The sequence below is a fragment of the Eurosta solidaginis genome, chromosome 2 (genome assembly GCF_040869045.1).
Source record: "Eurosta solidaginis isolate ZX-2024a chromosome 2, ASM4086904v1, whole genome shotgun sequence".
Lineage (NCBI taxonomy): Eukaryota > Metazoa > Arthropoda > Insecta > Diptera > Tephritidae > Eurosta > Eurosta solidaginis.
Window position 1 is genome coordinate 207,160,954 of NC_090320.1, and position 25,855 is coordinate 207,186,808.

General features: G+C 35.5%; 1 protein-coding gene across 4 annotated transcripts in view; it reads left to right on the plus strand.

Moving 5' to 3' along the window:
- LOC137242577 (uncharacterized) overlaps window positions 1-25,855 on the plus strand; it is a 64,806-nt gene that overhangs the window by 33,175 nt on the left and 5,776 nt on the right. For all 4 annotated transcript variants that reach the window (XM_067769854.1, XM_067769857.1, XM_067769855.1 and 1 more), the window contains 6 exons: window positions 10,394-10,525; window positions 14,353-14,466; window positions 14,659-14,802; window positions 16,866-16,990; window positions 20,015-20,100; window positions 20,378-20,485. In XM_067769854.1, the coding sequence (XP_067625955.1) occupies window positions 10,394-10,525; window positions 14,353-14,466; window positions 14,659-14,802; window positions 16,866-16,990; window positions 20,015-20,100; window positions 20,378-20,485 (709 nt within the window). The remainder of the gene's footprint in view (window positions 1-10,393; window positions 10,526-14,352; window positions 14,467-14,658; window positions 14,803-16,865; window positions 16,991-20,014; window positions 20,101-20,377; window positions 20,486-25,855) is intronic.

The following is a 25,855-nucleotide window of genomic DNA, read 5'->3' on the forward strand; positions in this document are numbered from 1 at the left end:
GAGAAATCGCCATAAAGGTGGACCAGGGGTGACTCTAGAATATGTTTGTACGATATTTAATTTATTTATTTATTTACGATCTTGAAGATCTATATAATTTAATAAGGTACAAAGTATTTTTAATGTTTACATATTTGTTTCAATTCATTGAATTTCTTTGACTTCAACTATATAATAATCTATAAAATATTTACTAAATAAATTTAACTACTTTACAGGTAGCGCTTTACAGTAGCTGTATAATAACTTTCTGAATTTTTTGGTATTATTACAGTTTTTAATATCAATTGGCAGATCATTATATTCTCTAATTCCTTCGTAGTATATACTTTTTTTATCGAATTCAGATCTCACTACCGGCAAGTAAAAGTTGTTATTGTGTCTTGTTTGATAGCTATGGACCTCTCTGTTTAGTCTGACACGTTCACTTAGGTAATTCGGCAAGTTTCCCAACTTTATGTTGTGTATAAACTTCAATGTGTAGTAAGTGATGTTCTGTTTTACACTAAGCCAGTTTAAGCTGTCTAGTAAATCCTTAATTGGGGTATCATACCGTTTTCTTAATATGAAACGCATAACTTTGTTTTGTTTAATTTGTAGCCTGGATTTTTGCGAATCAGCTAATGCGAATAGGATTGTAGGACAGTAAATAAAATGCGGCTCGATAATGGATCTATAGACCATTATTTTGTATTGCATACTAATATGCCTGCATGAACGAAACATGAACCCTATTTTTTTGGAAATTTTCCCTTCGATGTATTTAAGATGTTCATCAAATTTTAATTTGTCATCTATAATTATTCCCAGGTATTTTATTCGGGTTACTCTTTCTATAGGGGTATTTGCTATTTTTAGCGATACATCATCTTGAGTCACTCTAGACCCCATTATCATCCATTTTGTCTTTTCTATGTTTATTTTAAGCATATTTTGGCACAACCACTTATATATTGCCTGTAGGTCCGATTGTATTTTTGAGGCTGCCTCATCAATTGTGTTACCGCTTATATTCAAAAGTGCATCATCAGCGAATAATCTTATTTTGCAGTATTTGATACAGTTTTTGATATCATTTATGTAAATTATAAAAAGAATTGCTGCAAGCACCGATCCCTGTGGCAATCCTATTTCAATGTCCACTTCGGGGGAAATCTTATTTCTTATTACAGTTTTCTGTTTTCTTCCACTAAGGTAACTTTTGAACCAGTTAAGCGCTATGTTTCTTATGCCAATTTTATACAGTTTTCTTATAAGAATATCTCTGTCTACTGTTTCGAAAGCTCTTTTTAGGTCGAGGAAAACTGAAATTGTAAATTGTTTCTTCGTTCTACTTTCTTTCCATTCTGCAATTACCAGGTTAAGTGCAGTTTCACACGAGTGTTTTGATGTAAACCCCGACTGCTCCTTTATAATAATTTCGTTTTTATTTAAGTAATCCAGCAATTGGTTCTTAACTACAGTTTCTATTATTTTCTCATCGCTAGGTAAGGTATTTATGGGTCGTATCTCCTCTGGTTTAATTGTTCCCTTTACTTTTTCCACAGGTACAATTACTGAGGTCTTCCAGCAGTCTGGAAATACACCAAATTGGAAACTTTCATTAATTACACATGTGTAGGTATATCCTAAGTACTCCATGCTGTCTTTTAATACACCTTCCGTTACTAATTTTTTTCCTCCGTACTTGTTTTTTAATTTCGTTGTAACTCTCATAATTTCTTCAACATCTATTTCCTTCAATTTAAACACGCTTCTGCTTATCTCCATTTGATTTCCACCTGCTTCGAAGATTTCAATGCTATCTCTGATTCCGATTATGCTCTCATTAAAGTAACGGTTTAATTCAGTCGCTATTTCATAGTCATCTTCAATAAGAGCACCATTTATAGAAATTTTTTGAATTTGTGCTACCTCACTACTCAAATTTATGGCGTCTTTTAGACATTTCCACATTAACTTTTGGTTATTAGTATTTCTTGAGATTTTGTTTTCCATAAATGTTTTCTTTTTTATTTTAACTGCTTTTTTGTAATATAGTTATCCCAAATATTGGTTCTCTCTGCTATTTTAAATTGTTCATACTTCAGCTTATTCAACTCTGTTAGTTCATGGTCGTACCATTTATTAATCAATTTAACTTGAACTCGCTTTTTATATGTTAAAGTGGCCATTACGTCATTAAGGATGTTGTTTATTCTTTGGACCTTTAGGCTCACTTCGCAGTTGTTTAGTTCAGCTAAGTTGTAAGTTCTAAGGAGATTTACTAAGTGGTCTTTTGCATAGTTATTCCAACACACGCGGTTTTCAAAGATTCTCATTTGGTACTTCTTTTGAATTGGTAGTTTGAATGAAATAGTTTCATGATCCGATATTTTATGCGAATCCAAATTCGATACTTCAACTTCAGCTTTGTTACTAAAGAGTAGATCTATTCTCGTTTGCGTTGTTTCTGTTATTCTTGTATTAAAATTAATTAATTGATACATTGCTAGTGATTCGAATGTCCTAATTAGCTGTCTCGAGTATGTTGTGTGTGTATTGACATTTATATTAAAGTCGCCAATAACGATATTGTTGCCGCTTTCAGAAAAGCAATCTTCCATCATCTCATTAATATGTCTTATGAATTCGGCATCACTGGTGTTTGGTGAGTGATATAACGCACAAACCCTCCACTTAGTTATACATCGTATTGTTTCAAACACAATACACCATATATTATTACCTATGCTCCTATTGAATATAACTTTGAAATCAATTTTCTTATGAATATAGGTTAAGACACCACCGGTGTGACGACTATGCGAGTCGCATCTAATATGATTGAACCCAGCAATCTCCAGTTCCGAGTCATATACATCCTCCGTAGTATGTGTTTCTGCACAAAGTACAATATCTGGATTTTCTTCCTCGATCATTATTTCAACTTCATTTTTGTTAGCTGTGATACTATTTGTGTTAAGATATATACATTTTAGTTTATTTTTGGGTTTCTTGAATTTGTCATTATATATTTTTTGTGAGCTTTCTGCATCTTCATTTAGTTGCTAATATCCTAATTTTTGTTTTTTTTATCTCTAGTTTATTATTGTAGCAGTGACAGTTCCTGTCAAATGTATCATGATTTATGTCTAAAGCTAGGTTTAAGTTTGTGTTCGCTTTTATGCAATTTAGACACTTGTTAATTGGATTTTCTTCACATGTTTTATCGTTGTGTTTTCCGTGGCATTTGTGGCAAGCTTCTTCGTTTTTACAGTCGGCTGATTTATGATTAAATCCTTTGCATTTGTAGCACGTTAGTACACTAATAGCATCGAAGACTTTACATCTATCCCACCCGATATTTATTCGCTCTGCGGAAAGAACCTTTGTAAAATCCTCTTTATCTATTTCGATGATTGCATTATACACCTTTATGTTGCCTCGATTTCTTTCAAACTGCTTCAATACTTTTAATGAGCCTTGGATCAGGTTAATATTTTGCTTCTTTATTGATTCTATTAAATCGCTGTTTTCGTATTTAAAATTCATTCCTGTAATTAAAAAGCTTGGGCGAATTGAATTTGGCACTTTTATTTCATATTCCTTGCCAATGTTTTTTTCAATGGCATCTTTGATTTTTTTGCGTTCATCATTATTTTGACTATGAATCACCATTACACCATTATTTTTTGATACAATTTTCGAAATATTCAAATCTTTGGGATCAACTTTGCTGTTCAGGTCTATTTTGGTTTTTTCAACCGCTTGCTTCACTTTGGGTTTCACAATTATTGCAACATGGTTTTTTAACTCTGGCAATGCCTTTTTCTTTATATTGTTTTTAATAGTTTCTGCATATGACATTTGTATTTCATTAGTGTTGTTGTTCAGCTTTTTAATTTCACTATGCACCTTTTCGTTGTCTTTGCCGATTGTTTCAGTTTTGTTTTTTACTTCTTCAACCATTTCATATAAGTTTTTTACTTCTCCAATTTTTTTTTCAAATAATTTCTGAGATTTTTCCATCATTGCAACACGCTGTGTATACCGCGTTTCAACTGCTTCCAATAATGACTTTATCTCATTTTGACTTTTTTTCATAGTTTCTTCGAATTCGCTCTTGTATTCATTTAATATAGAGTTATTTTTTTTACACTCATCTGCATATCTTGTAGCACCAGGTCGACGTTTTGTATGTATGTTATACATTCGTCACACATAAATCGTATCATGTTGTTTTTTTCGCCAATAATTTTTGCGCTATATTTATCTACTCCTGAGCATTGTAGGCTTTCATGGTACACTTTCCCACACACTCCTTCACATGCTATTCCACTTTCCCCTCTTATTGTAGAATTGCATTTTGCACACACACCCATTATTGCCGTTTATTTATCGGTGTATATGATCTATGTTTATAGTTTGTATAAATGTGAAAAAATTTATTTTCAATATAAAATAGTTAATTATGGAGTTTTGTTCACTTTATTTGTGATTACTAGAACACAAATTCGCTTATTGAGTCTCTACCTCGCATTTTTAACGATTTTTAACACTTACAAGAGGAAAATACCAAAATATAACACAGCACTTCACATTCGCCTTGTTGATTATTTATTATTATATTAATAACTGGAATGTGTAATTACCAAGTGATACAAGTAAAGCACCATATGGACCACCCTAAATTGTATCAATCCGCTTTTGTGTGATGTAAAGGATCAAAGCTTTAACTACCGTGATTGGTTGACAATGCTTCGTCCCAGTTTATTTTTCCGGTCGTCTTATGTTGCAAGTTGGTACTGTAGTAGGTACAAATGTTGACGTTGCTGCGCTATTACTTTTGTTGATATTGAGCGCTTTTTGGATTTTGGCTCAGGATCTGTTAAGTTTGTGCTCTAATCAGGAAAACGATTTTTATAAATTCCTTTAGATATCTGCAAGAGCTTTAAAGAGTCTTTAATAACGATTTAATATTTTTTTAAGCTATTACCAAATGTTACGACCCAATGTGTCTGGTTGAGATTTTTCGATATGGGTATCAAAGGAAAGCTCTTAATGAGTATTTTGAAAAGGAGTGATCCTTAGTCCATAGGTGGCCGCCGTTTCGAGATATCGCCATAAAGGTGGACCAGGGGTGTCTCTAGAATGTGTTTGTACGATATGGGAATCAAATGAAAGGTGTTACTGAGCATTTTAAGAGGGAGTGGGCATTAGGTCTATAGGTGGACGCCTTTTCGAGATATTGCCATTAGGGTGGGCCAGGGGTGACTCTAGAATGTTTGTACGATATGGGTATAAAACGAAAAGTGTTACTGAGCATTTTAAGAGGGAGTGGGCAATAGGTCTATAGGTGGACGCCTTTTCGAAATGTCGCCATTAGGGTGGGCCAGGGGTGACTCTAGAATGTGTTTGTATGATATGGGTATCAAATGAAAGATGGTAATGAGTATCTTAAAAGGGAGTAATCCTTAGTTCTATAGGTGGACGCCTTTTCGATATATCGAAATAAAGGTGGACCAAGGGTGACTCTAGAATGTTTGTACGATATGGGTATCAAACGAAAGGTGTTACTGAGCATTTTAAGAGGGAGTGGGCATTAGGTCTATAAGTGGACGCCTTTTCGAGATATCGTCATTAGGGTGGGCCAGGGGTGACTCTAGAATGTGTTTGTACGATATGGGTATCAAACGAAAGGTGTTACTGAGCATTTTAAGAGGAAGTGGGCATTAGGTCTATAGGTGGACGTCTTTTCGAGATATCGCCATTAGTGTGGGCCAGGGGTGACTCTATAATGTTTGTGCGATATGGGTATCAAACGAAAGGTGTTACTGAGCATTTTAAGAGGGAGTGGGCATTAGGTCTATAGGTGGACGCCTTTTCGAGATATCGCCATTAGGGTGGCCAGGGGTGACTGTAGAATGTGTTTGTACGATATGGGTATCAAATGAAAGGTGGTAATGAGTATTTTAAAAGGGAGTAATCCTTAGTTCTATATGTGGACGCCTTTTCGAGATATCGCCATAAAGGTGGACCAAGGGTGACTCTAGAATGTTTGTACGATATGGGTATCAAACGAAAGGTGTTACTGAGCATTTTAAGAGGGAGTGGGCATTAGGTCTATAGGTGGACGCCTTTTCGAGATATCGCCATAAAGGTGGACCAAGGGTGACTCTAGAATGTTTGTACGATATGGGTATCAAACGAAAGGTGTGACTGAGCATTTTAAGAGGGAGTGGGCATTAGGTCTATAGGTGGACGCCTTTTCGAGATATCGCCATTAGGGTGGGCCAGGGGGACTCTAGAATGTTTGTACGATATGGGTATCAAACGAAATGTGTTACTGAGCATTTTAAGAGGGAGTGGGCATTAGGTCTATAGGTGGCCTTTTCGAGACATCGCCAATAGGGTGGGCCAGGGGTGACTCTAGAATGTTTGTACGATATGGGTATCAAACGAAAGGTGTTACTGAGCATTTTAAGAGGGAGTGGGCATTAGGTCTATAGGTGGACGCTTTTTCGAGATATCGCCATTAGGGTGGGCCAGGGGTGACTCTAGAATGTGTTTGTACGATATGGATATCAAATTAAAGGTATTAATAAGGGTTTTAAAAGCGAGTGGCCCTTAGATGTATATGTGAAGGTGTTCTCGCGATATCGACCAAAATGTGGACCAGGTGATCCAGAAAATCATCTGTCGGGTACTGCTAATTTATTTATATATGCAATACCACTAACAGTATTCCTGCCAAGATTCCAAGGGCTGTTGATTTTGCCTTGTAGAACTTTTTCATTTTCTTCTACTTAATATGGTAGGTGTCACACCCATTTTACAAAATTTTTTCCAAAGTTATATTTTGCGTCAATAAACCAATCCAGTTACCATGTTTAATCCCTTTTTTCGTATTTGGTATAGAATTATGGCATTTTTTTCATTTTTCGTAATTTTCGATATCGATAAAGTGGGCGTGGTTATGGTCGGATTTCGGCTATTTTTTATACCGAGATAAAGTGAGTTCAGATAAGTAGGTGGGCTAAGTTTAGTAAAGATATATCGGTTTTTGCTGAAGTTATTGTGTTAACAGCCGAGCGGAAGGACAGATGGTGGACTGTGTATAAAAACTGGGCGTGGCTTCCACCGATTTCGGCCATTTTCACAGAGAACAGTTACCGTCATAGAATCCATGTACCTACCAAATTTGAGAAGGATTGGTAAATTTTTGTTCGACTTATGGCATTAAAAGTATTCTAGACAAACTAAATGAAAATGGGCGGAGCCATGCCCATTTTGAAATTTTCTTTTATTTTTGTATTTTGTTGCATCATATCATTACAGGAGTTGAATTTTGACTTAATTTACTTATATACAGTAAAGATATTAAATTTTTTGTTAAAATTTGAATTTAAAAATTTTTTTTTTTAAAAAGTGGGCGTGTTCTTCATCCAATTTTGCTAATTTTTATATAGCACATATATAGTAATAGTAGCAGCGTTCCTGCCAAATTTCATCATGATATCTTCAACGACTTCCAAATTACAGCTTGCTAAACTTTTAAATTACCTTCTTGTAAAAGTGGGCGGTGCCACGCCCATTGTCCAAAATCTTACTAGTTTTCTATTCTGCGTCATAACGTCAACCCATCTGCCAAGTTTCATCGCTTTAATTGCCTTTGGCAATGAATTATCGCATTTTTTCGGTTTTTCGAAATTTTCGATATCGAAAAAGTGGGCGTGGTTATAGTCCGATATCGTTCATTTTAAATAGCGATCTGAGATGAGTGCCCAGGAATCTACATACCAAATTTCATCAAGATAGCTCAAAATTTACTCAAGTTATCGTGTTAACGGACGGACGGACGGACGGACGGACGGACGGACATGGCTCAATCAAATTTTTTTTCGATCCTGATTATTTTGATATATGGAAGTCTATATCTATCTCGATTCCTTTATATATGTACAACCAACCGTTATCCAATCAAACTTAATATACTCTGTGAGCTCTGCTCAACTGAGTATAAAAAATGATAAAAAAATTTTAAGGACTACCTTTATATAAAAGGACCAAAATATAGAAGGCAATTTTTCCTTTAATACACACATAATCTTGTTGAATTTTAACAATAGCTCTTGTAAAAGGATTTTGGGACTTAAAACTATAAAGGTGGAGCGCAATCTTTCAATTTAAGGCAAACCATGTACTTAGGATTAACTAATTGATTATTTGAAATTTAAGCACGCACTCTACCTTTATAATTTGAAATCCCAAAATTCTTTTATAAGAGCTATTGTTAAAATTTTTTAGTCGAAATTCAAAAAGATTATGTGTGTAATAAAGGAAAAATTGCCTTCTATTTTTTGGTCCATTTATATAAAGGTAGTCCTTAAAATTTTTTTATCATCTTTTTATTTTCACTTTTTTAGTGCTGCCTACAAAAAGGAATTTGGAATTTTGGGTTCTGACTCACGGCCCAAGTTTCAAGTCTCTAGATCACCGGGAAGTTACTTAAATTCGATTGCAAGATTCCCCTCGTTTTTCAAGGATTTGCAGTTATCTTGACAGCGCCACCTAGCGGAAATTTGTTTTCTATAAGTTGTATTTTCACTAGGCCTCTACCCAGGTGCAAAGTTTCAGGTCTCTAGGCAACCGGGAAGCTAGTTAAAAATGGATTGAAAAATTACCAAATCAAAATTAATTCTCTTAATATCTCGATCCATGCGCAACCTAGCGAATTTTTTTGATCAAATATTGCATTGCCGCCGGGTTCTTACTCACGGCCCAAGTTTCAGGTCTCTAGCTCACCGGGAAGTTACTTAAAAATCGACAGCAAGACTCCCCCGATTTTTAAAGGATTTGCAGTTATCTTGACTAGCGCGTCTCCTAGCGTAACTTTGTTTTCTATAGGTTGTATTGTCACCAGGCCTTTAACTAAGTGCCAAGTTTCAAGTCTCTAGGTAACCGTGAAGTTAGTTAAATATAGATTGAAAGATTCCCAAATTAAAATTTGTTTTCTTACCATCTCGATCCGCGTTTGCCACCTAGCGATTTTTTTTTTTTTGATCAAATGTTGCATATTCACCGGGTTCTGACCCACGGCCCAAGTTCCAAGTCTCTAGCTCACCGACAAGTTACTCAAAAATCGATCGCAAGATTCCCTTCGTTTTTCAGGGATTTGTAGTTATCTCAATTAGCACGCCACCTAGTGGAACTTTGTTTTCTATAAATTGTATTGTCACCAAGCCTCGAACTGTGTGCCAAGTTTCAAGTCTCTAGGTCACCGGGAAGTTAGTTAAAAATGGATTGAAGGATTCCCAAATCAAAATTAATTTTCTTAATATCTCGATCCATGCGCTACCTAGCGAAATTTTTTTGATCAAATATTGCATTGTCACCGGGTTCTGACTCACGGCCCAAGTTTAAGGTCTCTAGCTCACCGGGAAGTTACTTAAAAATCGATCGCAAGATTCCCTGCGCTTTTTCAGTGATTTTCAGGGATTTTCGTTTATCTGGATTCGTGTGCCACCTGCCGGCATTTTGTTTTCCGCGAATTGTAGTGCCATCGACTCGCAAACTATGTGCTAAATTACAAGTTTCTAGGTAACCGGGAAGTTAGTAAAAAATGGATTGAAGGATTCCCAAATCAAAACTAATTTTCTTAATATCTCGAACCATGCGCCACCTAGCAACATTTTTTTGATCAAATATTGCATCGTCACCGGGTTTTGACTCACGGCCCAAGTGTCAGGTCTCTAGCTCACCGGGAAGTTACTTAAAAATCGATCGCAAGATTCCCTGCGTTTTTTCAGGGATTTTCAGGGATTTCCGTTTATCTCGATTCGTATGCCACCTGGCGGCATTTTGTTTTCCACGAATTTTAGTGCCATCGACTCGTAAACTATGTGCTAAGTTTCAAGTTATGGATCACCGAGAAGCTAGTTAAAAGTCGATCGCAAAATTTCCATTTTAAAATTAATTATCTGTATATCTCGATCCGTGCGCCACCTAGCGGATTTTCTACACTTGCATTGTTGAACTGGCCGGTCCATGAGGACCTCACATAGACTGATTGAGTCCGTAGTGTTAAACACTTGCATTGTAGTGTCTCCCAGATCTGAACTATGCTCTAAGTATCAAGTTTCTAGCTCAACGGGAAGTTACCGAAAAAGACTTTTCCGTGGATCAAAAAATCGTATGGAAATGAGAAGACAAACATGAAAGCGACTTCATATAAAGGTATAAAAAAAGGATTGGCTAGAACTCCCATTCAAATATATTTGTGTCTGATTGGGAGAAATCTTTAAATAAGTTGGCTTTACTGTTTTCCGTGTAATTTTTTATCAAGCTTTCCATCGTTCAGGGACAGTGTATTGTATTACAGTAAACTTAAATAAAATTATACTTTTTTTAGCTGACCAACAATATGATTTGCCGTCAACAAAGAAAGTGATTAAAGCAAGCCGAGAGGATGCGGAAAAATTTCTTGGTTTTAGAGAAGATCATATCGAAAAGGACTGCAACTATGTAGCATTTTTTGACGATGGTGAGCATATTTTCGAGATAGTGTATACTGTAAATAATTTAAATATTTGGCGCTATTTTTTCTCAAATTACCGTTAAAAACAGTCTTGCACATAAGCGATCATGAAATCTTTCAGATTCCATCAATTTTCGAGCCATAACCAATGCTCGGAACTCAGAGGATGATCGAAATAACGTTGTAAGCCACCAGCACTTACAACATTATTTCTCTTATTGATGTGTAATCATCTTTGCGCGAGGTATGGGGGAATCCTGAATGAAAGCGTAAGGTGTAAAGTGTAAACGCAATCCTAAACGACGTCTTTGTAAGTGGTATGCTTAATGGGGGAATTGCAGATCCCTGAAGTAGAGTATAAATGAAGGCGTAGTGAATGTTATTGATTTGCTGCATGGGGGAGTAGAATATGTAGGCGTAAGGAAAGGAAACGGTTTTTTATGGAAGAGTTTTCGGTGAGTTACTGTTAACCGATGAGCTACCGGTTTTCATCGACGGGATATGGGCATGTTATTCATGTCTTATTGGTGAGTTATTGGCTTGTTTTTGGTGTGCTATCGACGAGGTATAGACAGGTTATCCACTTATATCGAAGTACTATAAGCTTTTCATCGATAACAAAGGTAATCAATGTTTTATCGACGATTTATCGGTGTTTTGTCGATATTTTATAGAAATTTCCAAGTTATTTATCGAAAATGTTATCAATCTATTATTGAAAAGTTATCGAATTAATGTCAGTGTGTTATAACTTTGTTATCGACGTGCTATCCAGTTTGTATCAAGTAGTTATCGATTTGTTATAAAAATGTTATTGGTGATTTAGGGAGGAGGTATAGACGAGTTATCGATTTGTTATAAAAATATTATTGGCGAGTTATGGATGGGGTATATACGAGTTATCGATTTGTGTCGAAGTGTTATAAACTTCCCATTGACAATTGTCGATCTATTATCGCAAATCTTATCAACATGTCATTAAAAATTTATCGAATTGTTGTCGGTGTATTGTTAATTTGTTGTCGACGTGTTATTAATTTTTTATTAAAAAGTTTATCGATTTGTTATTGAAAAGCTATCGATTTGTTATCGAAGATTTCCGATAAATTACCGAAAATTTATCTGATCGAACTTGGAATATTATCGATTTCTTTTAAAAATTTAGCGATATGCTATCGAATTCTTATCTGTGAAAGGTTGCGAAAAGACGCTTTATCGCAATGGGCACACCCCAGGGTGGTGTCCTTTCCCCTCTACTATGGAACCTTACGATAAACTCACTATTAAGAGATACTAGTTGGGGGAGTGGGAAGATTGTGGCATATGGTGATAACCTAGCGATTGCTTACAGGGGGAAGTTCCCTCAAACTTAATGCGACTAGATGCAGGTAACATTGTGAGAGGTTTCCCTATGAACCCCCCGATGTGGACTCAGCGTCAATTCTGTTAACGTTGAGCTTGTCTTACATACCAAACGATACAAAATACCAACGTTAAACCTACCAGAAATAAATGGAGAGCGCCTAAGTCTGGCAAATAAGGCCAAATTTGTAAGCATAGTTCTGGACAGAAAATTTAACTGGTAGGACAACGGCATTAAGCGACAAAAGAAAGCGTACATTGTATCATATACGCGTAAACGAGCCATTGGCAAAAAATAGGGGCTCACCCCCTACACATGCGGAGGTATTCAATGCATGATTTTCCGATCCATACTGCTGTATGGGAAAGTCGTATGGTGGCCAGTCTCGAGCAAGGCGTGAAACCTAGACGCCTTCGTTAAAGTCCACAGATTTAGTATGACCAACATGAGCAGTTTTCAGAAACAACGCCTAGCGAAACTCTTTAGATCATTCTTTCATTGGATCTAGCTGCTTATCGAGCAGCGGCAACGTCAGCCCTCTGCTTAAGGGAGTTGTCCTGTTGGAACAACAACACCACAGGACTCTCAAGTATACTAAACAAATACAGTTTTCTTCCTCCTAGCACGGAACGCTGTACGACCACAACAGTTGCGGAAATCCATTTTATGAATACATTTGTGTCAGTACTACAGACGGCGCTGGATGGTATCAACGGCACTCTTAAAACAACACCTACTTTGGCATTGAACGTCATACTTAACATATGTACATCCAGTAGATACTGCGGAAAATGTGGCTGCGGCGTCAGGCTTCGTAGTGTGGGCTATGGGCTTTCTGAATTCCAACACTCTAGCCTTCCTCTTCTATCTTTTGATTTCATCACTGACTGGACGCACTATTGTGTACCGATACTGCTTGCTCTGCCACTCGCACCCCAGTTATTCCCCGGAGAGTAGAATGGGGAAGGGTACTCATCTGCGGTAAGGACCAGTTAACATGTTCACGGATGGATGGAAGTTGCACGGAAATTTGGTTGGGGGCCTTTTGTTAAGAGCTAAATGTAAGCCGCAAGTTTAAGTTGGCTGATCACTGCAGCGTTTTTCAGGCGGAAATTGCCGCGATTAAGGATGCGCTGGATGAAACGCTATACAGTGCTACTACGGTTAAATAATTAAACATCTACTCGGGTAGCCAAGCGACTACCAAAGGCCTTGAGTTAAAGTATAGTGCAATGGAGGGTAGTCTGGGAGTGCCTGACAGCGCTTACGATTACATCGAACTATTTCTTGATTAAGATTATCTGGGTCCCGTGACATAGTGATATCACTGGTAACGGTCAAGCGGATCTCTTAGTACCCATCGGTACAACTGAACCGTTGTCCACCTGTGATCTGCTCCTGCATAGATGGGCCCTGTGTTAGCTTAGCAAGCGTTGAGAGGACACCACCATTTGTAGGCCAGCAAGATCCTTCTGGCCGCAAGTGGATATTTAGTGGTCTGCCGCAATGAATGGGTTCACTAAAGCTCATCTATCAATGATCATTGTGGTTTTGACAGGACACTGTCCCATGAAAATCCATGCGGTATGTCTCAATATATTGGAAATTCCATCCTACTTCAGTTTTAAGGAGGATGATGAAGTGGAATCAGCGATTCACTTTATGCTTGACTGCCTAGCTTTTGCCAGAAATAGGTGAATAGGTGAAAGTGTTTCAGTCTCAACTGATTCGAAACTATATCGACTTTATCCTCTCCCTAAGTAGCTTAAGCTTATGTCACCGTTATTTGACATGATTTCACAATGGACTTTCATGCTGTCCAAGTGAGCTTCACCTACCAGGGCAGCTATCATCTAACCTAACCTACATATGTTTGGATGGCGGAAATTGGGGCTTCAGTATTTAGCTTTGCCATGTTCCATCTACGGGTGCTTCGAATTATATCCACCGTAGGCGCTTCTTGTGGCCCAAATAGGAAAGTAATATAATGATGATCGCTGCCAGTGGCTCTCCGACACCATCGTGATATCAGGTATTGTATTATTCACAGCGATTATTCGAATAGTCGAAAACGAATCTTAATAATCAACGAAGTGTAAATATCTTTTATGAAAACCGCTCCAATATTCGATTGTCCAGATAACCTATACATCTTTGAAATATTTGCCCCTAAAGACAATCGTCACAATACATTAAGTAGGTATTCGTCACTTATCTATTTCGATAGCAGTTCCTTTGTTTCAGTGCTCTCCTTCTTTGATGCGTCCGTGTATCTTGGCTACCACAAGAAGATTATGGCCAGATTTTATATTATGGCCCCAAAGAATGCAAATATCAGGGTCGCTGGAGCTATGTAGGCTGTCGATTATAACACTATTTTAAAGTGGCATCAAATATACTATACCTAAAAAGTGGGAACATTCTACTTTTTTCAGAATAAGTTAATTGTAAAGTTTTATTTTTGTTATAGGATACCGAGATTTTTCCCGAAATGTGACTTCATATATGGGTGTATCTCCTAAAGGTACACTTCTTGCTGAAAGGGACAAAACCAACCGGTACTTTGACCACATTTACACGCTAGAACAGGAAAGTATGAAGAAATGTGTTTTCTTATTAGTATTGTGCGGTGTAGAAATGTTGCCAGATAACCGGACATCAGATAATGAGTAAAAAATCAAAGCTTTATACGAATAACCGATCGAAATCAAATTTGTTTTCGATATTTTAGAGCTCTGATAAAACCCAATAAAAATATAATGTACATTTATTTCCCAACAGTGGGCAGCTGTATGGCACTCAGCAAAAGCAATTATGGATCTTATGTACCATTACCTTAACTTTAGGGCGGAGCCAATGTCATTCAAAAAAAATAAGAGGAAAATGTACAAACGTATTGAAAACTTGTTGGATATACCAGGTATGTATCAGTTGTAATTTGGTATGCCCTATTTGTATAGATAAGACAACACATTCTGAGGTCTAGTCTATTAGTATAATAGCTCCTGCAACTATTATCAAAAAATGGAGTCTCATGTCAGGGTAATGCGGGCGATATCGTAGTTTTTTCAAGGGGCAAGTTTGAAAGCTCTTTTTGCGATACAATCAAGAGGGTACTAAGATTAACAAATAATTGGTCCGTCGGAGTAGGACTGAACATAAATCGTTACAAGGCAGCCATCATTATTTCTCGAAAAGAAGTTGCCTCAGTGAGAGCAATAACATTGGACAAAATATTGCTGGAAACTGTGAATGAAGTCAAGTATCTACAAATCACCTTCGGCTCCACGTTGCTATCAAGGAAACGTGTAGACAACGTAATATCCAAGGCTATTGCCAACAGCAATTTTGTTGTGCAGTCAAGGCCTGCGGATGTAACCCCAAGATCTTACGATAAATATACACCATGTTAGTCATACCCATCATAGTTTATAGAGCGGTTGCCTGGGCACCTCGAGTAACTTTAGTTATAGTACAGAAGTGGGTCACTACACTATAATGCTTGGAACGTTTTTGCATGACTGGAGTAATGCCAATTCAGCCACTGTCAATACCGCGCATCAATTCCGCAACATAGATAAACTGGTGAAGCAACCCCTACTCATTCAGTTTCATACGACGAACGACATTACTAAGATTCTAAAGAATGTAAAAAGTTTAAAATTGAGTTGAGAGATAAGGCTACATGGAACACTTCTAAAAATGAGAGCTTCCATCGGGATAAGGGCTTGTATATTACACAAAATTCGTAGGAAATCCCACATTACAACTCGTGACGTAATAATCCCCTAAGCTCAGAATTTCACTAAACTTTGCAGTGCCCATTTTGGACAGGACCCAACGGAAAGCAGGGAATCCTTATAATGACCCTGTCGCAGAGATTTGGTTCACGGATGGATCGAAATTCGATGACGGAAGAACGGGAGCTGGCATCTATTGGCCGAACTTCAAGAAATCGATACCAATGGGATGCTACCCCACCATATTTCATGCAGATATCCATGCAATAGAAATCTGCGGAGCGGCTCATCCTCGAAGAGCATCTAAATTATGTCGGAGAGCCAGGCGTGCCTTGCAATCCTACACAGTTTCGTCTTCGCTAGTGGATGACTGCATTGAAATTCTTAATAGACTGGTAGCCAAAAACAAAGGTTTTTAGGATAGGATCCTGGTTACCTAGCAAAACAGGGTGCCATAGCAGCATTCTATGGTCCAGGGCCCTTTTGTGGACTTACAAAAGCACAAACCAGGGAAACCATAAATAACTGGGGAAAAAAATTCGGACGTCACTGGATTGACTGCCAAGGACAAAATCAGGCCAAACTTTTTATACTTCCGGCAACGAGAGTATCATCCAAGCTCATAAATCTAAGCAGGGAGGACCTAAGGATTCTCACTGGGTACTATACGGGACACTGTGGTGTACGATATTACCTTAGTAAGGTAAATCTATCGGACACACAAATCTGTCGTTTCTGTGAACTGGAGGATGAAACCTCGGTTCACATTCTCTGCGAAAGAGTCGTTCCGGCATAGCAGAGACATTCCCATCTAGGTGTGTGACTCTTAGTCCCTATGTGATATGAAGTAAAAAGCCTGAAGAGGTACGCAGATGCATCAAAAGCTTCTACATACAAAATTATGCTGAAAGGTCATGCAAAATAGATTTGAACTAAGGTCGCAGTCCTTCCAGGCCTAATAGCAATCGTACACAAACGGTTCGAAGACACCATGGGGCATTGGGGCAGAAATAACCGGCCCAGAAACAAGCGTTTCCATACCACTGGGATTGGTTCCGAGCATATTTAAGTATCGCTGCTTTATTTATAGTCTTATAAAACCAAAATTTGGGTTCTCTTCGGCTATATGTATATAAGTCTGACTGCCATTGGACTTTAGTACCATGCTTAATTTAAATCACATAATAACGCGAATTTCCGTTTTCTTTATATTTTGATGTATTTATATGAAAATATTCACTAGTCGGGAATGCTAAAAAGTTAAGCGATGAAATCAAACAAATACTGAAACCACGAAATGAAAAACACGAAAGCAACGCTGCACACATTTGCGATTTTGCTATAATTATGTGCTACATAGCAATTGTGGTAAGCAAAATATTAAACTAAAATTTAAATATATGTGTGTACATTAGAGTGTGTCGATTTGTATGGACGAAAGTTAACCGATATTGCGCCATCGATTTTTGGATAGGATTTGGATGGGCTCAGGAAAAAAAGTCCCACTACGCATACCCAAAAAAATAATTTTTGAGCCTGCGAAATTTCATTTTTGATTTTTTTTCGACTTTCATTTTTAAGGTTTTTTCATGACCTACTAAAAATAATTTTTTTTTTTAAAAAACCTTTTATCGACAATGTTTTTAGCGCGCATTTTTGGGTCGGACAGAGTATACATGCAAATTTTAAAATCAAATGAAAATTTTTTTAGTAGGTCATGAAACAAACCTTAAAAATCAAAGGCGAAAAAAAGTCAAAAAAATGAAATTTCGCAGGCTCGAATATTATTTTTTGGGTATGCATAGTGGAACTTTTTTGTTGGATTTCAGGGCTGGCCTTATTGTTTGTATTAATACTGCCAAGATGCAAGTCTGTCGATTCTTTGCTTGATAAGAGCAGGTACTTCATTTTGTCCTTATCCACCATCAAATCCATTATTTTCCAGTTTATAGTAAGCAGAATTTGCAGCGCAGGTGTTCAGGGCGATGATATTAATTATAATATAATTAATATATGCTAAGGCAACGCCAGTGATTGCACGCTCTTATAGAATATTGTTCCGGAACGATTAAGTTCTGCAGCTTATATAATTTTCTCGTTAAATAAATCCATAAATTTAGGGCATACCGACGTCAACTCTTACGAAAGTCAGGCTCGACAGACCAACCAGGGCATACCACGGAGGCAGTTTTGCTCGAAATACTTACATTGTTAAAATGAAGACCGTTACGGAGATGATAAGATAGAAGCGTCCATGCCAATTTAAAATGGGAACAGAACGACAGATTATAAGCCATAATTTTATTCAAATTGAATATGAAAGAATTTTTTTTTAAATAAAAAATGAATATTTGTTCCCATGATTCAATCACAAAAGGTTTGCTAGACTGACACATTTTGGCCAAATCGAATTGACATCCTTTCCTTGCGATTTTTCGAAAAAATATTAGTAGTACAAATAGGAAGAGATCAGTTTACAAATACCCGATAAGTACTGAACTGCATAATTCCTTAGAACATTTTTTTTAGATTTTGTGATGAATTTATTAAATTTGCTATGATCTGTTAGTGTAGATGAACATAGGTTTTATGAAAAGTACGTACACTAAGGAATCGTGCACTAACGGTTTATCCGGAACACTTCTATGAATACTTAACGGAAAAGATCTTTCTGAAATTTCAGAATAAAATGGTGTATACTCCCTGTGTAGCAGGAACGCAGCAAATCTTAACTATTCTCTCATAGTCAAGGCCGGAATATAAAGTTCTAAGACAATCAGGCCTGTTCTGGATTTTGATTCCGACCAGACTTGGTCGATTTGAAAAGTTTTGCTTCTGAGCAGCTATTAAGCACAGATAATTACATTATTTTTCCCACAAATAAGTTTTATTAAATTTTTCATTTTATTTGGAAGATTTATAACAACTTTTTGCTGGACTATTTGTTTATTTAGTATAAAAAATCTTTTTTTCAAATTTTTGCACAATTTTAATTTAACTAAAACCAACATATGTAAATAAAAACAGCTGTTTCGCTTGATTATCGACTCGAAATGAAAACGATTCGAAATCGACTTCGAATCGATTTGTTTCAATTGGAATTGAGAACACCAAAAAGAAATCGACTTGGAATCAGCCTCGTTTTACTTTTCAAAACGAGTGGAATTCAGAACAGGCCTGAATAAGCCAATTTCTTTTATTTTTTTGTCAGTTCATTTCAGCTGCTGAGTAGAGTATCACCCCTTTTCAAAATCGTGCTATCTCAAAATATTTTTTAAAATTGTTCTGGCCTTGAGCTTGTTTCGAACCTTGAATCCTTTATCAATAGGCCGATAAAACAAAAACAATTGTTTTATTTCAAAAAATTTTCGCATTTCAGAATTTGTTACAAACACGACATATTAGAATTAGATTGAAGAACGCCTTATCTCAGAATGTTTTTCATTAACTCCCTCTTATGACAAAATTCATTGAACTTATGCTCATATAGGTAGTCTTCGGAACAAATTTTGAGATAGTGTATTTTTGAATAAAATTCTAATGTGCGGCAATCTTCAAACAAATTCTGAAAGAATGACCAAACCAGAAATAGAAATATTTAGTAGAAAATGAGTTATTTTTCCCAAAACCTGTTTGGCATTTACAAATTTATTATCACTACTACTATACTACTAAAAATACTTTTATACTACAATTTTCGCTGAAGGGGATTGAATTATTTCCCGTTTTCCTTACTTCGTAAAAACAACCCGTTCAGATTTGTCAATTTGGGAGTGTCAAAGCTCTGTCATCATTGGAGAACAAACCTCTAGTAACTGAATCATGATCTATTCCAAAGTTACTTTTTTTATTGAATAATCTTGGCTTATAAATCATAACTTTCATCATATCCGAGTCACAAACGCCTCCCATATTATCATATTTCTGAGTGATATCAACAATATAGCCTCACTTTTTCGGCAGCTCTATTTGCCAGTATTTACGTGTATTAAAAAAGTAATAAATTTTGAGCTGTATTTTTCGTACCAATTTATTAGTTTTCTGCGAAATTGTGTCTATATTCTTTTGGGTAATACAAAGTTACGTTAATCTTTTTGTCTAAAAAATTAAGGCAACGGCCTATATAGTTCTATTCTTTTGAAACATATAGTAAAACCTACTACGACCATAGCAGAATTTAAAGGCAGTTATGTATGAAAGACAACCCTTTAAAATATACATGTTGAACTTGTTAGAGTAAGGGAAAACATTAACGGTATGAGAGCACCTGAATATTCATTTCATCAAGGGTTTGTAAACACAGTGAATTTTATTCTATTTATTATTTTACCTTTTAAATATTGATTGCCAAATACATTAATCCACAAATATGAATTTTTTACTTATATCCAGGTTTTATTCATATATCTAATAATCCTCTTGTGCGGTGCATTTAAAGAAAAGAATCGCAACAGAGCAATGGTCAAGCCTTTGACTTGGTAAATAAAAACTAAATCATATTACATAATTGGAATTGTTGATATCGCTTTTTATTATGTAAAAAATTGCTAAAGTGAGCAAATTGTTATATCAATAATATGGTATTATAGGGAAAATAAATTAATTTTAAGTGCCAGTATCAAAATTATCATTCATTGGCGCTTAAAAACGTGCAAATTTTCACTTTTGTTATTGATACAATCAACAATTCTAATATTAACTACAGTGAATTGATAAACTTTTCCACTTACGTAAAGTATTCTATTTTTATTAAAGCATTTATATAACGTTGGTAATCCTTTTTGAAATAATGGTGTTTGCGTTCTTTTTTCCATTTTTTTATGGAGTAATTGATTACAATGAAGTTTGTAATGGGCCGAGAAAGTAAGTTTTGATCTATTTTAAATTTATTTATTTATTTTGTATTTACAATTGTTTTTGTTTTTAACGGCCTATTGATAAATGATTCAAGGTTCGATTCGAGCTTAAGGCCAGAACAATAATTTTTTTCTAATGATAATTATTGTTATTTTTTAATTTTTCTAAATTAGAAAAATTGTATTTTGTTTTTTTGGAATAGTAAGTAGAAAATTTTTCAGACAACCTGCCATAGCTGCGCAGATAGATCCATTTCGAAGGGTGCTAAGCCTTCAGCATCAGTACGCTTTGGGCACGCTGCGCTAACCATTTAGCTATACAGCTCAAAAAACCACCGCTGTACTATTCCAAAAACAAAATAAAATTTTTCAAATTTAGAAAAATTAAAAAAATAACATTAATTATCATTAGAAAAAAATTATTGTTCTGGCCTTGAGCTCGAATCGAACCTTGAATTATTTTGTATTTAGATTTTGTACATCATCGGTTTATATTTAATACTCTTTATCAGAAAAAATTAAAAAAAAAAAAAACAATTATGACAGCTATATTGCATCATTATGGATAAGACATATTCGATGACTTCTGCATAGACGTCAAAATTACAAATATAATCGATCACCCGATTTTTAATCAACTATCGTGGTCCCAGTCTGTGTCTCTTTCTATCACCCGCCAAAGATAGTCGGCCCTATGCGCCGCCATATTGAAAACATCCTGTCAAAACGATAAAAAGTAGCCATCTTGAACATCTTGTCAGGTAGTTGACGTTTTATCCACAATGTATTTTATAGTGCAATATTACAAGGTAAAACCGCTGAGAGGCAAATGATGTTTAAACATTTTTTTAAATTCTCAGCGCACTCACATTTTTCTTTTATACCCAGCTGTACTTGTACACAGGATATTATAACTTTGATTGGATACCGGTTGGCTATACAGGTATAAAGGAGTAGAGATAGGTATCTCTCCAACAACCGAATGTATTCTGCTTTGCCCATTAGGAACTAAACTGCTATAATTTCGTGTAAAATGACTTTAGAAATAATATTTTTGGGAATATTTTTGGTTCACCTATACGTTTGATTTATTTAATAATTAAATTGTAAATTGAATTAATTTTAATTGAACGCATGTAGAAGTAGTTTTAAATGTATTCACGAAAACAATGCGAACATTAATTTTGAAAGCTACCAAGCCCGACTGGGTTTGTGTTCGTGTCAGCGCCAATTCTGTTCGCTGATTGGTTGTCGCTATTTTTTTAGAAAACAAAATGAAGAATAGACATGTACTGAAAAAAATGTATTTCGTCTCACTTGAACTTAAAAATTGAATATGGAATATACATATTAGTGAAAAGTTTGAAGTAAGAAGATAATTTAACATTATTACTCATTTATCTAATAGAATATAATAAATAATAGCCGTGTTTTTTAAAACGGTTTTATTTGGCTTGACTCTGTGTAGCGAACAGATTTTTGTAATCGAAATTTATGTAACTTCCCGACAAGCTACCAGCTTGAAACTTGGAATATAGTTCAGAACTTGATGACAATGCAATAATAAGAAAAAAACTCCAATAGGTGGCGCATGGATCGAAATATTTCAAAAAATCGTATTTGTGGTCCGATTTGGTTCATATTTGGAAAACATAATACATACATGAATAGCAAGCGACCTATGAAAAAAATCGCCGCTAGGTGGCTCAAGGATCGAGATATTAAAAAATCCATATTTTATGAATTTACGAAGTTTTTACAGTGGACTTTTCACTAGCTCCGTCGCCATTTTTTTATTTTTGGATTTCAAAGTAGGTGTGGTCACGCTTCCATAAGAAGCTATTGGCGATCCCTGCATTACCATATATCAAAATCTTTAGTATCGAAAAAAATGTGATGTCCGTCTGTCCGTCCGTTAACACGGTAACTTGAGCAAATATTGAGATATCTTCACCAATTTCAGTATACGGGCTTGTTTGGACCCAGAATAGATTGGTATTGAAAATGAGCGAAATTGAACGGTAACCACGCCCACTTTTTCGATATAAAAAATTGAATTACCTCCATTTTTTGTATCATGATGCTAATAATATTAAGTACTACAAAGAATGATAAAAAAAAGATAATGTGTTCAAAGTAGTCTATTATAAATTATAAAGTAAGCGAAGTAGAACGATAACCACGCCCACTTTTTTATTTTCGGAAATTTTGAAAAATGGAAAAAATGCGATTATTCATTACTAAAACCGATGAATTGATGTAACTCGATGAGTAAGTTTACTTATGACGCAAAATAGAAATTTGATACAATTTTGGAAAACGGGCTTGGCATCGCGTACATTTGAAAGTAGAAAATTTCAAAGTTTTGTAAGTCGTAAACCAAAACTCGTTTAAGATATCATGTTCAAATTTAGCAGGGATGCTTTTCATTCTGCATTTCTACATCTGAACTGTCGAACTAATAACTCAATAGAAAAGCAAGTGTTCTTTATTTACAACTCTACTGTGGTGGGAGTACTTGACAATTACAATACTTGCGTATTTCACATAAAGCGTGTTAAAATCAAACTGATTCATTATTCCTCAATTTGCGCTGCTTTTATACTCTCTGTTCGCATATTTCTCCAAAGGTCTTGACTTTTCACGAACAACCTTCTCGAACAGCTTCTTATTTATTTTCATTTATGTACTCACGTTTGTCTTCTTGCTATATGCTTTTTTATGTGTGAGTGATAACTTCTGCGCTTTTACTTTGATATTTACATGCACATATGTATGGTTGCCTACTTTGCAGTTGGTTATGTGTGTGAAATATCCTTCGTTGCCTTCTCTTGTTGTGTAGCATATATTTACTAGCAGCACAGTCATGTATCGAAATTGCTAATATTCGCCACACTACTATTGTCGTGCTCTAAATGAAAAGTGGCAAAATGGAAGAATAGCCGCTCCTACTTAAAACAACTTTTTTTTATCTAATGTTAACGAAAAATGGAATATATTTACAGTATATCATTAAATTAAACTGCTTTTTCACCTTAGGAATGATATAGTAAAATACAGTTTTTTTAAAGATGCAGCTTAGCCTCTTTTTAAGAAAATCTATCTACTATACTATTATTTCCACAAATCGAAAAAAATCGACCAATCCGAACGAAATATGGTGAAAGTATACCTTTTGTGGCAAAAACGGTTTCTTGTAACCTCTTTTCCAGCCAACCTTCCTCTGTCTTTCCGTCTGTCTGTTAACACGATAAATTGGGCAAACATTTATTATCTGCGTATGTTTTGTTTAATGGTTTTATTATCTGCGCTCAAAATACGTTGGTATTGCAAATCTTTGAAATCAAATGATAACCACGCCCACTTTTTCGATATCTAAAATATCGATAAATGTACAAACTAGGACAATGCATAAACAAATAGTGATTAAGTGGTGAGCTGTAGCAAGTGGACAAGTTTTATGACGGAGAACAATATCTAATAAAATTTCGGAAACTGGGCTTGGCACTGCCCACTTTTAATAGAAAAAAATTCAAAAGTTTTGAAAGCCGCAAATCAAAAGCCATTGATATAATTTTGCAACTTAGCAAAAGTGTGGTTTCAGGAATTATATTTAGATCCGGTTGATGACTAGGGGAAATCCGCCAAACTTTGGTTTTTTTGGAGAAAACATTTATTTTTGGAAACATGGTATCACGGAAATGTCTTTTTGTTAGGAACAATGAGGGGTAAATTGGAGCTATAGTGCATCGCCGTTACTCGTCTTACATAATGCCTCAAAAAGGTAAAGTCAAAAGATCGAGCAAAATATACACAAACTGAGGTCGCAATGTTAAATATACATTTATTTCAACACTTCTGTACCGACTATATCGAAATTTTAACAAAATATGGAGATATATGCAGCTGTTGGCTATGTACAATTTTTTTGATACACGAGACCCGGTTTTGTAGATATCGGTAAAAATATAAAACCGAATAACCGCCAAATATTTTTTACTGCAAAGTTTGCAACACATTTGTTTTAACACCTTTCTACCGATTCTTTTGAAACTTTAAAAACATATAGATATGTGAATGAAGTAAGGAAAGTTATTGATGTTTGTACATGGGGAAAATATACGAAATTTTCGCCAAAAATTGGCAATCGTCAAAAAGTGTAGAAAAAAATAATTTTTTTTTAAATTTTTTGTAACAAATTTGTGTTACTTTTCATTTACTTTAAAATAAAACCTGGTTAAAAAAAAAAAATTTTTTTCTACACTTTTTGACGATTGCCAATTTTTGTTGGAAATTTCGTATATTTGCCCCATGTACAAACATGAATAAATTTTCTTGCGTGAATATTCTAAGATGAGGCAATTGATGGTATACCACTGTGGTGCAGAGAAAAAATTAACAAACGGGTATGAAGTGATAAAAGTAAAATTGTAATCGTGCCCACAAAAAAACATGCTCCTGAAAAAAATTTACGCAACCAAGTGCTTCCACTTTTCTGCCTCTACCTTCAAAACTGAAAGGGGCACATCGAATTTGAAGCCCCAGGTATTTTTAGTCCCTAATAGGCTATTATCGTGCACAATCAAAATTTCAATACTCAGTTGCCTCAAAAAGCTATAGGCAAAAAACTGTCAATATTGAAAATGAAAAAAAAAAAATATCGCTAATTTGATTGATGATAGTTTTGGGTGTTGGAGGGGCGCATTAATTTTGCTCATACTTTTAGAATCTCCGTCTCAAAAACAAACTGAATGTTGTTCCATAGCGTTTCAGCGATGCCTCAAAATTTTATCGTAAAGATTAAAAAAAAAAAAATCAAGGGCATCGCTTGAAAAAGTGTAAAAATCCACGTTTTTTACGTTTCGAAGTTCTGCAAAAACTTACTATCAACTTTTCTGATTTTTAAAATCATCAGATCGGATAGTGAAAAGGTCAAGCTTAATGTCCTTGTACTTTTTTTTGGCCTTAAGGTTTTTGCCCGTGTGTAAAACCCGAGTATCCAAAAAAGTAAAAGTTTTGGGATTTGCCCTTATAAACAAAATACCACAACAACTTTAGGTCCGGTTTTTCAGTGCTAGCCGAAACTTCACTCCAAGGGTTACCCCGCTTGGAAAATCTTTTTTCTAATTGAAAAAACTAGTTTCTAAATTTTTGATGTTGTTTTGCCTAGGACTTGAATCCACTACATTTGACGTGGTAGGCGGAGCACAACACCACCATACCGCGATGGCTGCCTTTCAGATGTACATAGCTTTATTATACCCAGCTGCACTTGTACCCAGAGTATTATAACTTTGATTGGAAAACGGTTGGTTGTGCAGGTATAAAGGAATCGAGATAGATATAGACTTCCATAAGTCAAAATCATCAGTCTCGA